The 14,411-nt window shown below is 45.8% G+C and overlaps 1 protein-coding gene across 1 annotated transcript in view; it reads right to left on the bottom strand.

Annotated features, from left to right (window-relative positions):
• LOC119386563 (probable ubiquitin carboxyl-terminal hydrolase FAF-X) overlaps positions 1-14,411 on the bottom strand; it is a 326,343-nt gene that overhangs the window by 160,068 nt on the left and 151,864 nt on the right. The window contains exon 16 of the mRNA XM_037653846.2: positions 7,707-7,827. Coding sequence (XP_037509774.1) covers positions 7,707-7,827 — 121 coding nt within the window. The remainder of the gene's footprint in view (positions 1-7,706; positions 7,828-14,411) is intronic.

The raw sequence follows: 14,411 nt of genomic DNA, 5'->3' as shown, positions 1-14,411 counted from the left end.
ACGCACACTATTGTACTGTTCCAATTGTTTGTTCTTAAACGAATCATTAAACCCATGGAAATGAGGCAATAAATAAAAAAGGGCACCACATTGTTTCATTGTGACGTTGTAGCACCTGCAATACTAGTTACGAAAACGAGAGTACCACTTCGTTATCATCATCATCAGTTTCCAAGTGAGACATCGCTGCAGTCCAGCTGTAGTCGCAGTTCCTGGCTTCCAGTCGCCATTTCAGGGTGTCTACCGAGCCGACATTTATAAATTCCCTGAGTTTTCCAGGTTTTCCCTGAGTGTTTTTGCTGAAATTCCCTGAGTGAAACAGAAGTTTGTTTCACGTCAAGATGGGTAGAGACCATATCGCTCGGTGATGTCACTTTCTAATACGCATTTTAGAAAATGAAAACGACTTAATCCCATTTGAATAGTACATAGAACACATAAACCTCAATATAGCGAAGTTGGTAAAAGCAGCAACTCACTTCGTTATATCGAAACTTCGTTAAACTGAAATTCGACCTTTCATGCAAGGCATAGTTAATGAAGCATTAATCTTAAATTGAAAAGGCCACAAGAATGCTCGACTAACATGGCAACATGAAAAAACTTTTTTTTTATTTTTTGCGTGAAAAAAATGAATTTTGTTGAGCCTGAGATGCAGCAATCACAGTTAGATGCCTTGCCAGAGTGTCACATGTAAAGACGAAACAAATGCGGGTTTAATGCACTGTGGAATTGCGCTTGTTCTGCTGCTGCGGGTTGTCAAATCCTCGCGCGTTGCCCAGAGCAATGCAACGCCTTTGCTATCATGTTGCCCAACCGAACTATTTGCTCTCCACGAACGCACAACATCGAAAACCATCCCACGTTAGAAAAAAAGAGTCAGTTTCACCGCGAGAGCAAAATAGTAAATCCGATAGCAACAAAGAGGAATTTTATATGAATATAGGCTAGCAGCTCGCTCCTTCAGGAAACGCAGCCGCTGCACTAAGAGAAGTGCCATATCTATGATCTATTGCTCAGAGACGGATTCAGGTACATAATGGGGGGGGGGGGGTACAAAGGCTGAAGCCAATGCTCAGCAGTGCATTTTGGTGGGTCACGCATATTTACAACAGCCAAGAGGGGATTATGGCGGTGCCTAAGAAGCCTTCGTTGGAAATGTGCATAGGGAAGCAGGAAAGGGTAGAGCAATGAGAGGTAGAGAGCAGGGACAAGATTCTCTTTACCCCTTTTGGACAGTGGCAGGCAAAGCAACCTGACAAGGGGGGCAAACTCGACAAGCAAGCCTGACAAAGGAGGTGGACGACAGGCACTGAAGGGAGGGGGCGGGGGCTGGCGATCGCCGCTAGCCCCCCCCTCCCCCCGGGATCTGCCACTGCTATGGCTTCAACGGAAGTTTTGCAATTAGAGCACAACACCTACAAAGGTATGAGCCGTATGCTGATCCCCACTAAAGATACCGCGGCGCACGCGACCACGCCCGCTGGTACAAAGTACGCACTTCCTGTCGGACTCACGCAGCCAGCCCCCCCCCCCCCTTCCCAACGCGTCGGCTCCTATCCATGTGCCCATCGCGCGAATGAGACGGTCGGCTCGTTTCATCTCTGCCTAAGCCCCGTTCGTCGGCAGCGCTCGCGCACTTTCACTCGCACATGGAGCATGCGACGCGTGGGGTGATGTAATCGCGATTTGGACTTGATAGAGAAGATCATGGCGAAGGCAAGAAATTCGCGTCGGAGTGTCTATATAATTGCTATCGCAAAAAAAAAAGCAATATAGCTGCGGGCTAAGATCGCACGAAAGCACGGCAACAGCCTGAATTACGGCACATCCGATTATGGGGGAAACGTTACTGTTTTCCGACATCGCGCGCCGAATCGAGCATGTGGGACCCGTGCCGGTGTCGCGAATTTCGGTCGCCGCTATGCCATGGCTCTGAAAAGTTTTGTAATTCGGCTTTGTAGCAAACACCCACGTGGTGTGGCTGGTAATTGCCAGCTGCAGCCCCAAAAAATTTCAGTCGACTGCCTAAAACTTGTTTCAGCAGTGCCCTCATCGGGAAAAAAAGAAATAAAAAAGCTTTCACTTGCTGTGAATGGGCCCGTTAGTTACGCTAGCTCTCGCCTGGAAATTTATTATATATTCTTCACGGAGTCCTAAAAAGCATCTTTGAAGCTCGGGATCAGAGCGAGTGAGCTCTCCGATAACAGCCAACAAGCGTCTTTTTTCTCGCCGATCGGGATGGCTTGCCAGATACGAGCCTTGTCGAAGACATCCGCTTCCTGCGCGATCGCGATCGCTTGCAAGATAACTCAAGCTCGTTACATCTACTGCTACCGCTTCTACAACTAATAATGCTTGTTACTTGACACGCGTCGATAACAAAAACACCATATCGGGCGCTAACGCACAGCACGCGCGAGAAAGATTACAGAACTACACCGCGTACTCCCAGAACATCCTGACAACATTGCGCGATACGATGTGTCGTGGTTCGCGGTTCCCGCATGCCACGCATTAGCCGGATTCTCTCCCACTTCACCGCTCCGAAGGCGATGACAGCATCAAGGTGCACCACTTCCCCGCAGCCGCAGCGGCCGTTTGATTTGAAAAATGCGTTCACAAAATATCGAGCAAGCGCTACCGCGACTTTCGTCGCCTTTCAATAAAGATACTGTGGATTTTCCCTGATGGGAACACAATTTCCCTGAGTTTTCCCTGAGAATTTCCAGACTACCCAAAATCCCTGAGAATTCCCGGTTTTCCCGGTTTTCCCGGTCGGTAGACACCCTGCATTTATATTTTGTGTGCTTGTGTGTAGGTGTCAACCGTGTCGCGCGAACACTGTTTATGTGTTCCCACCAAGCCTCATAATGCTGTAGAGGCAACGCCAATGGTTTGCTCCAAGGCACTTACAATGTCGCATAAAAGAGTTACTCAGTGGTCGACAACAGCAGCCCAGTGATGCTGCCAACCGAGGCGGAAGAACTTTTGACTGTATGCTGGAGGAAGTGGCTTCGAATACAGTGGAATAAATACTGGTTTTCTGCACCTTATGGCAGCATTATTTACAAATTTTATACTGCTGCTTACAGATATTCAACATTGTGCATGACTTAGTGATGCAGAACTATCAATGGCACTATCGATACTATCGATAGCTGAGTCACTATCGAACTATTGATGGTAAAAAACACTATTGATAGCGCTATCGATACTAAAAATTCGATGGTACTATCGACAGTATAAAATTAACAGCACGAACTCATTGCAGAATAAACTTGGTTCCCCGCACGCGGGGTACGTAGTGTAGCCGGAGGAGCAGGCTGAAGGGCAAGAAAGTTGACACGATTGTGTTATTCACCTGAGTGCTTTGCTATTCAAACCATTTCGAATATCCGATTGAGAGTGACCCCTTCAGATTTTCAATATGCTTCATATCATTACACTCTCGTATTGCGGCAAAGCTGCCTTTCAAGCTCCGTTATGGTCCAACTTTGCCAAGACAGTCAACCTAGCGAAAACGCTTCGTAAGTATCCGAAAAATATTCTGGAAGTATTCGAGAAATATTCGAAAAATATTCGATTTGATTCCCACTCACACTTCAATATTCAAATTCGCTTCGCACCCAAAATTTTGCTATTCGCACAGCTCTACTAAATTTGTTAATTGTAAGGTCTAACTGGTTGCTTTTGGATGTGAATTTATTGATGGACATATTCCGCCATTTTCCCTACGGAAATAATTTATTTTTTTCACCAAGAATTGCTCAGAAATTAGGCGATGTTGATTGTAGGCTATCTCAATATTCTGGTAATATGGCCAGCCAGAAACAGCATCATTATTCACACCACTATCGATAGTATTGTCACATCGTTGTGACGGGGAAGAATGCTGCAGCAAGACTGGGAAATACGGAGCTCTTTATGTGCGAACTTGTGCCCAGAAAATTAAAACTCAAAATACAAGCGATACACCCTGTGCACTGATAGCAGCGAGAACAGTCGTCAGCCGAACGAGTAATCTGATCATCGGTGGAACGCATCATCTTTTATATATCAGCCATAAAACCTTCCAGCGTTATCGCTGGTACTCACGTAAGCTCTCGAATAAACTTGACTATTCGCATCTGGCACGTAATCTTAACAGAATGATCTCAAACAATTGTGAAGCTTCTCAAACATTACGGCGCGGTCTGCGTCAAACGTTGCTACATCAAAACTATCAATTAACTATCGATGCTATCAATAGTTAATTTACCGATAGTTCTGCATCACTAGCGTGATTACTCATTTCACAATGAATGTACTCTGCGTACATCCTAGTATTTTATCATGTTGACAGAGTTAAAAATAGGTGCATCTTACACAGAGGTGCATCTTATATATCAGTTTTTTCCCCGCGAAAGTCGTAAAAATTAGGGGGTGCATCTTATACAAAGGTGCGACTTATACACTGGAAGATATGGTAGCATAGCCATGGCTGGACTGGAGAGGCGCGTGGGTGTTCCTTCTCTCGGCCTTTGCAAAGCGGCTGTTTCCACCTTCCGCCGCATCACTGTGGTGTCGCTCTGACCCTACTACTGCTAACTGCTGCATTTGCCACTGCCTGCCATGGAAAGTAAATGCGAGTGCACACTTGCCTCGCATAATGTTTGCTGTGCACCGCGTGTCGGGCGTTCACCGTCGGACGAAGGTTCGTCACTCGGACGCCAGTCAAATACCACACATATTCCAGCCTTAACAGCAGCAGTGTTGTAGCGTTCAACTGTTTGCCTTCCCAGCGCACCCCCGTGGTGTCGCTGCGACTCTGCCGCTACACTGTGAAGAAACATTCCCACTATGTCCGTGGCGATAGCCAAGGTCATAAGGAAGAATGCCCATGTGCCTCTCCAGTCTGACCGTGACTTAGCATGCTTGCCCAACTGCGAATACAACTTTCATCCCATCCACAGGTTGGAGGATTCGTGTGCAGTCACTCGGCACATGTGTGTGTCCTTTCCTGCAAAAGCCGTGCAAGTACCCACAGGTAACCTCTGTCGCAGGAAAGCTTAAAAGGGCCATGACACCCAATTTTCGATCATAATCTGTGTTATGTGGGTTAATCCTTGTGCATTCACAAATAAGCTTGTGAAATTTTAACGCATTTGGTTGAGCACTTAATTTATAATGAATATTTTTATAAACACACGACTGGCCAGAGAGTCAGGCAACACTGGTGCGCTCACGAGCCGTGACGTAACAAGCAGCTAGCTATGCAAGCATCTGCATTGCGGCAAACGATATTGTTCCATGGTCAGCTGCACATGATATCGAGATATTTTAGCTTTCTTCAGCTTGGCACTGAAACTGAACGATTTGTAGCGGCTGAAAATTTGGTAGAAGACGATGGCTCTGTTCCGTGCTGCACGTGATGTCCCAAACGCCATGGCAAAATGGCGGTCACCGGCGGTGGGCGGCGTTTACAGCCGGTGACTTCTAGGGCTTGTTTTGCACTGAAATATTCTTTTACAGCCCATTTTTGAAATCTGTATAGGCATAATAGACCCTCTACTTCTAGTTTTTGCTGAAAACCACAAATCTTTGGGCGACCGTCTCATGGCCCCTTAAATGATTACAACCTCAAAGCAAAAGCTCTTAAGCGGCAGCAGCAAGGGCAGACTCAACACTGGTGAAGGCTTGAGCAGCCATATCAGTCCACTGAAGAACTTGCTTGGAACCAAGCAGAGTGTCTAGACACGCCACAAGTAAGGCACAATCTGGAACAATACGCTAATAGACAAAGCCTGGTCACTGGGGTTGGCCCTGTAATACCCCCGTCACAAGGCCACCACCGAACAACATTAAACTCCATCAATCTAAAACTCCATTAGGGAGTTCAACGGAGATGGAATTGTGCCCACGTCACACGGCAATTTTACAAGCTTTGGACCGAAGACGCAAGGGGTTCATTAGGTGCTGCTGCAACTACGTCTGCACGCAAGGTTTCGCGTCTAATTACGCTGAAACCACTGTCAATCGTACGTGATTATAAAAACTATAATTTAATCACATTGAAACAAAAAGAAATGTCTTGGCTTTTATCACAGAAACACGTACCCGCAAGCATGTCGGCAGTAATGTTGAAAGGAGTGCTTGCGACACTGTACGTTTGTTTTGGTACGCGTTTTCTCTATGTGTGCCGATTGTCAAACACACTGCAAGTTGTCGTCGAGCTCTCTGAAGTTGCACTACCACCTAAATCACTGTCCTTTCCAATATCGGATGAGCACAGGTCTCACATTCAGTCCACGAAGCCCATGCTGCGTATGGATCCCACAACAGTTTTCATGTACTGCCGGCGTCCACGAAGAAGGAAGCAATGCTATGAATTTCTCTGCTATGAATTTTCGTAGTGTTGAAGTAGAATAAAGAGCACCACAATAAGAAGGGAATGATGGTGCGGACAGTATGTGCACTCATACGAGTTTTTTTTTTTTTTTTGTTAAATGCATGTTATAAGTGGATTATGCAGTGAAAGAACTTTCAGTATTGATAAAATTCATTATTGTGTCAACTACGGCTGTTTTTGTGCTTGCAGTTTTTTCTGTAACTAAATATTACTGTGGATGAGAGTACTCCACTCCACTACTAATGGATATTGTCAAACTCCCTTTGCAAAAGACTCCATTTAACTTCTTTGGAGTAAGGGAGACCGTGTGACAGGGGTATTAAACCGCTGATAACACAAATGTTGGATGGCAGTGATCGCACGCCACTGGCATCAATGAAGTCTCTAAGGAACTCAATTTCTGCGTGACAAATTGGCTCCTTGCGACACTAGGTAACAAACCTTGTTGTTCATACTGCTTCTCAACAAACGAGCTTGCAACCATGAGATTGTCAATGTATGCAAAAAATGAAAGGTAGATCTCGGGTGACAGAATCTATGGAATAGTGATAGGATGGCAGTCAGAAAATTATAAAGCAAAAAAAATAAACAAAGACGATAGGTCAACATGGACAGAGGCAACAACAGTGGAAAAGTGCAATGAAATGGAGTAATGCGCAAGTGAATGCCGACAACTTTCAAGTTTCATTCTTTAGTGAAAATAATCATGGCATTGAATGCCAGTCTGAGTACTGCTGGAGGTGACAGTCGAGCAGGAGTGCTCACCATGCTGCCGAGAAAGCTTCTAGCCTGAAGAATTTGCAACGTCAGTATGGCCCTTTTTGTCCCACAACAATAATCGTCATTTATTTTGCCTTCCTTTCCTTGCATTATCACCGCGTGCCCGGCACTTTCTGGTCATGAACGGCATGTGCGCTATCGGCGTGACATAGCATTCTTGGCAGGAAAGTGGCCAGCGTGGAGTTTTCAAGAAAGGAAACGAAAGCAGGCCAGATGACTATTGTTGTGGGACAAAAAGATGCCCTTTTTACTCTATCAATTCTGTGAGTGCATGGTCGCAGTTGCCGGAGCGTATATGATGGATCATGCCTCGGTCATCAAACTATGGCGACAAGAGACAACATGGACCAATAGGTGGCGTCTTTAAGAGAAATGTGTCGGCTGTGTTCGGCTTGCTTTTAACGGTGGCAGGTGCTGGTGCATGCCAAGCTGAGCACCAGCACTGATGAAGGTCTAAACCAATGCCGCTCATCCACATGCATGCTCGGAGAGCACCAGCTCAATTGAGCAAGTGCAGACATGAGGGAAGGCTCACCAGCAGGCAGTAGCTTCAGCAGACCGAGAGCACTGTCCCTCAGCTCAGCCATTGGCAACGTGTTGCCCAAGTCTGCAAGCTTGAACAGGAACTGGGTGTACCGGGGCTGCTTCGACATCAGCTGCAACAAACATTGCGCTTGTGAGTGTACGTATATCAATTATCAAGTGCAGGATTGAAGGACAAATGGTGCCATGCATCACAAAAAAGTCAACAGGAAGGCAAGCAACATAGATGCAAGAAGAGATAATAAGATACAAATGACAAATTGCTCCATATCATGTGGCAAATATTTATTAAATCCAGCCAGCTCCACTTCGCGAACACTGTCGAAACAGCGAAACTGATGCCCCTTTTTCATCGTGCTATCGTACTTCTATGCTTTTTCAAGTCTTCCTATCGTTGGCCTCACTTTCGCGAACATTGTGGTTGGCTCGGCGGCGACATGCCCGTTCCCGGTTCAGCTCTCACTGACGCTCACGTTGGGCGGCTTCTTCCTTGGGAGCGGTCTTGACCATTATGAAAGTGCAAAATTCACAAAGAACCAACACCCTCCTTTATACTCCATCGAGACCTACTTCTCACAAAACGGCTGGATTCCTCCGCTAAGCCCAGATTTGTACACGTTACAGATAATAAATAAATAATTAAAATTACAATAGATGGATAGCAAAACAGCACGACATCTGCTATGGTACTTCCGGTTCGAGGTCTAGCGCTTCGCTGCTTCAAGGTGCATGCTGTTCAGTGTAATCAGGGAGGAAACACGTGCTCTTCTGGGACGCGTTTGTTACCGGTTGTCCAGTGATTGTGCTCTTGAATCATTTTGCGAATGGATACAATATATTTCGTAGTTTACAGAAGAAAGCGAGATGTGGAAATGGGCAACACGGGGAACAGTGAGAGGTGGGTCTCGAGTGCAGCATAAGAGTGTAGATATGCGGTTATGCTTTAAAGCACGCAGTAATATTTCGTCAAAGTAGCTTGATTAAGTATTTTGCAGCAAAAGCGGTGGCTACCTCTGAATCACTCACTCATATGCCCACATGGTGCCAAATGTCAGCATGCGTGCGTTCCCAAATTGCTTAAGGACTTCCGACATAAGTATGTGTACTCTGCCCAATCAAGTACGCAGATACAGTATACTTGCACTCCATATATTTAGGCTTGTGCGAATATTCGAGCACTTCGAATATTCGAATGAATACAGTTGAAACCCGCAATAACGAAATCGGCGGGGAAAGCACAAAATTTCGCTCTTGCGGGAATTTCGTTAGCGCGAGAATGCGGCAGAAAAGACATGGAATTTACAAAAAACACATTTTATTTCCAAAAGTCAGTAAGTTTGCTTTGGCGGGCCTTACCATGCAGCAGTTTCATGCCTCTCGATCGGGAATCTCGTTTGCCACGGCACAAAGTTCGCCCCATGCACTGGTCAATGACGGCGGCACTGCACTGTCAGCAGTACCGTCATCAAGTGCGCCAACAGGCGAACCTTCTTCCGGCTCCGCTGGATCAGCGCAGAATCGTGGACAGCGAGCTGCACGCAAAGCCGAATTCTTCGGCTATGTCCATTTTTTTCCTGCCCTGTTCCACCTCTCTGATGATTGCAGCCTTATCTTCCAGCGTGATTAACTTCCGCTTTTTCGTTGGAGGCGGCATCTTCGCAGGCAGCGAAATCGGACGAAGCAGTCGCAACACACAGTTAACGTTGCACCAAGCGACCAAGCAAACGCTCCACAAATGGCTCCACACACGCGACAATGTGCGCGCAAAGCCGACAAAGCCAAGCACAGAGCCAAGCCAACGAACGAAACTCCATGAGGAATGTCAATTTGGCTACGTAGTCCGCGATAACGAGCAGGTGTTTCGGCAAGCCATCATCATCATCATCATTGTCGCCAGCTTTATGTTTTTTTGTAAACAATGATGGCGGCTGCTTCTCAAGTGCGCTGTAGCGATAGTTTTGCACAATTTAAGTGTAGCATGAATGCATTTCAGCAGTTTTCGAATGTAGTTATTGTTGCGAGAGTAGATTATTTGCGCACTCCTGTTTCAAAAATTTCGTTAATGAGGGACTGCGGTATGAATATCTTTCGTAGTCGCGAGTTACGAAATGCATTGACTTCTATGGGCGTTCGCCGGTGCTCCAAAAATATTTCGTTGTGGTGAGAATTTCGTTCCCTCGGGATTTCGTTATCGCGGGTTTCGACTGTATTACAGTATTCGAATTCGCTTCAAAACGAATTTAAATTCTAGGAAATTTCGAAGTATTCGAAATGAACGAATAGACATATATAAGCCGCATGTAACCCCCTGTAAAGGTGGTTTCACTGCAGTGGAGGTGTGCTATACCGTGAATACACCTTTCCAAGATAAATCCGCACTGCCGCGAAGCCCCACTTCAAGTTTAAATGAACATACAGTAAAACTTTGTTAATTCAAAGTCACTGGGGCAGTGAAAAATCTAATTAAGCGGCTTTTTGAATTAACCAAACATACAAAAAGCGGGATGCAAGGAACTTTGAATTACTGGAAGTAATCAGAGGTGGTCGTTTCCTGTTCCTGTCAGCTTGCAGCTACAAGGGTTATGTCTTCCAGCAATACCTGGTCCCAATTTTGCCGCTAAACCAGAGCAACGGCGGGCCTCGCTACTGCCAGCGCAAGAAAAAAAAAAGAAAGAGGAAAAAAAATCTGGAAGATCCCACGCACTGTGGGAATCGAAGTGACACGAAGCAGCCAACAAAGAGCTGCAAACATCGCCTTGTTTGTCTTTGAGCCAAATGAAATCATTCATGCCATGGCACCTAGTTCTCCATATATTGCATATTTGCCATGCACGCATGCATGTACAATCTGGTATACAGGGTGTTTCAAGGAATGTGTCGAACCTTCTCAAAAAATCAGGAAAATGCGATATTTGCTCGGGGCTTTCAGAATTGCTTTTTCTGTAGCGGCAGGAATCTTAAGGTAGTTAAGGACATCACTTAGGACAGTAATTAAGAAAGTTATATTAATTAACTTTTTAATTAGTGGAGTCAGGTGATTGTGTCAAATGGGAGAATTGAAGTTCTTCATGCAAAGAACCCATCCGAGCTTTGAGATTTTGAAAAAGTGTCCTCTAGTAGTTGTTGTGGCGTAATGAAATTTAACAAAATGCAACTGCTTTCAACAGCGAAAGCCATCGAATTCGGTTGAATTTCATTACTTCGTAATTATTAGTAGAGGCCGCTTTTTCGAAATGTCAATGTTGGGATGGGTTTCTGGCACGAAGAACTTCAATTCCCGAATTTGACACAGTCACCTAACTCCACTAATTAAAAAGTTGATTAATTTAACTTTCTTAATTACTGTCTCAAGTCATGTCTCTAACCATCTTAAGATGCCTAGCGCTACAGAAAAAGTCATTCAATCATTTTGGGCATCTCAGAAGAATATGGCAGTTGCGTACTTCCATGTTTCTGTTTAGGTTTTGCTATTGAATATGGTTGAATTTCATTACTTCTTAATTATTACTAGATGCCACTTTTTCGAAATCTCAAAGTTTGGTTGGGTTTCTGGCATGAAGAACTTCAATTCTCCCATTTGACACAACTACCTAACTCCAATATTAAAAAGTTAGATTAATTAACTTTTTTAATTACAGTCCCAAATAATTTCTTTAACCATCTTAAAAGCCCTGCCACTACAGAAACACCAATTCTGAAGGCAGCAATCAAATATCGCACTTTCCTGATTTTTTGGGAAGGTTGGACACATTTCTTAAACACCCTGTATACCATGCTAATGACATGTATATTCTGGTATATACAATGCATGACCTGTCATTTATGTTTATATACAATGCATGACCTGTCATTTATGTTACGCACTCGTGTGATGCCATACCAATTTTGGTATATATACAGTTAACAAAACGGCCGGAAGCGCACCATGGCAGTGCCATGTAAATCATACCATAGATGACATGCATAACATGATTCGCATGCTAGGACCTGTCATTTATGTTCGTCATACAGTCACATCGCACAATACCAATTTTGGTGTATATCAAAGGAGCGAAATGGCTGCAAGTGCACCATGAGTATGGCATGTAAATCATGCCATACATGACATGCATATCATGGTTTTTATGTTACCACCTGTCACTTATGTTCGTCATACAGTCACATCGCGCAATACCAATTTTGGTGTACATCAAGCAAGCGAAACGGCCACGAGTGCACCATGAGCGTGCCATGTAAATCATGCCATGCACGACATGCATGTCATGATTTTCATGTTAGCAATTCTCATTTACGTTTGTCATACATACACATCAAGCAATACCAATTTGGGTGTATAGTAAGCTAGTGAAACGGCCGCGATCGGACAATGAGCATGGCATGTAAATCATGCCGTAAATGATATGCATACAGTGCAGTCCGCTTATAACGATACCACATATAACGATATATCGGTTATAACGATGGGTCGAGTTATGTGTGTCATTTTATGCATTAAGTCTATGAGGAAAAAAACCATATATAACGATATGTTATTGGCCGCATATCAGATATAACGATCAAAATTTGCCGTCTGGGCGGCATTTTCTGTGTATAATAATCGTTACATTTGCGTTTCCAAGTTCCCCTGAAACGAACGATGCCGAGACGGGGTGAAATGTTTACCTACGCGAGTTCGTATCTACCGCCATTTCCGCGCTGCGTGCGCCGCCCGCCCGCCCGCGGAGCCCACGTGCCGAGTGCCATCGCGAGCTTGCGCAGCGCGCCACAGGATGGCGCCAGCCGCTTCACGTTGTTAAAGTACATGTTGTGCCTCGCCGCTCGCGCGTGGCCCACAATCGCACCGAAAGGAGAGGAAGAAAAGAAAAAAAAAGGCGAAAAGCAAGTTGGCGCGCCGCTCCGGCGTCCCAAAGAATTATGTCATGATTATGTCACCGACACCATCTTGAATAATTTGCTAGTTTAGCGGCCGCTTGAAAGGGGAGGTAACTGAAGGCGAAATTGGCGCTAGGGTCGATGGAGATTCAAAGTTAAAGCAGCCAATGGCAGCCTGCCGGGCCCGCCACCGTGCCTCCGTGCCGACAAAGCTGTGCGCCCCGCGCCGGCCGCGGAGGCCGCGCGCGCGCCGCGATGCTAGTTTTGAATTCCTTGAAAGTTCCGTTGTAGCACGAAGCGAGTGTTGAGCACAGGCATCAGGCTGGCCATGCAGGCACACTATGCTTGGCGGACAGCTGCATGTCTCCCGTTGTGGTTGGCGGGTCATTGTTCACTCTTGACACTTATCGGAGTGTTCGTTATGTCAGCCGTGCTCCGCCGCCGCCGTACAGGAGCCCGTCCTAGTCGCCGGCCTTGATATGAAGTTTCGTGATGTTCCGTTACATGAACCGAGCTTTGGCCAGCGTGTGCAGTTTTTGTGGTGCTTGCGTGTTGTGCGCTCTTGCCGCCGTGGTGGTTAACGGCACGCACCATTCGTACATCATGCAATGGCGCACGGATACTTCAAGACTCTTTAGACCATGTTGAGACTATTTAGGTGCGCCTAAAGCTTGACACTCTCGTTGGAGCTTCAAATAAAACTTTGTTTTTAACATCCTGCTTTCTAGAACAGCGAAACGGCCGCGAATGCACCATGAGCGTGGCATGTAAATCGTGACACACATGACGCGCATGTCATGGTTTTCATGTTACCAAGAGTCAGTTATGTTCCTCATACAGAAATGTCTCGTCATACCAGTTTTCATATACATCCATTCAATAAAACGGCAGTGAGCGCCCCGAGACCATGTCATGTAAATCATGCTGCACATGACATGCATGTCATGATTTGCATGTTAGGACCTGTCATTATGTTCATCATGAAATCTTGTCACGCCAAACCAATTTTGGTATATATGAAATTGACGGAACGGCCGCAAGAGCCCCATGGCCGTGGAATGTAAATCATGCTGTTCATGACATGTGTCATGATTTTCATACTATGACCAGTCATTCATGTTCGTAATACGGTCATGTTATGCCATACCAATTTTGGTATACATCCAATTAACGAAACAGCCAGGAGAGCACAAAGTCGTAGGCGGCTAGATAGATAGATAGATATGCTCAAAGTCACAGAAGTTTGCTAAGAAATGCTTCGCATTTAAAGGGGCCCTGCAACCCCTTTCTTAGTTATATTGGAATAGTCTCACTATTGACGTATGACTCTTCACGAGTCATATGCCGCAAAAATTTTTCGAATCCGTCATGTCTAAGTGGTGTTACCAAATTATAGAGATCACGTTCCGCAGCTTTCTCCCTCAACTCAACGCCGCGAGCGCGCGGAAAGTTAGGCAGCGAGTCGAGGGAGGGAGCGCAGAGGAGCGAGGCTCTGCCCAAGAGCGCCGGCGGAATTTTTTTCTTCATTTTTTTCTCTCTGACGTCTGGGCGCAACCACGTGGTCTGTGCCACCACTTCCGGTCGGCTTGCATCGTTCTCGTCGAGCGGAGCCGACATGGGAGCCGATCGCACTGTGTATCGCGCGTGCTTGAAAACTGCGCGTCGGTTTGGTAATGTTGGGTGTGCACCTCGAACGCCGTAGTGTTTTCATCGCTCTGCCAACCATGGAAGCAAACCTGCGCGCTCGTTTGGAACGAATGACAGCTGAGATCGGTTTCGGCCCATACTCCGATACACCGCCTCGTAAGACGTCACTGGCAGACGA

The sequence above is a fragment of the Rhipicephalus sanguineus genome, chromosome 3 (assembly GCF_013339695.2).
Source record: "Rhipicephalus sanguineus isolate Rsan-2018 chromosome 3, BIME_Rsan_1.4, whole genome shotgun sequence".
NCBI classification, from domain to species: domain Eukaryota; kingdom Metazoa; phylum Arthropoda; class Arachnida; order Ixodida; family Ixodidae; genus Rhipicephalus; species Rhipicephalus sanguineus.
This window is presented reverse-complemented; position numbering and strand designations above follow the sequence as displayed.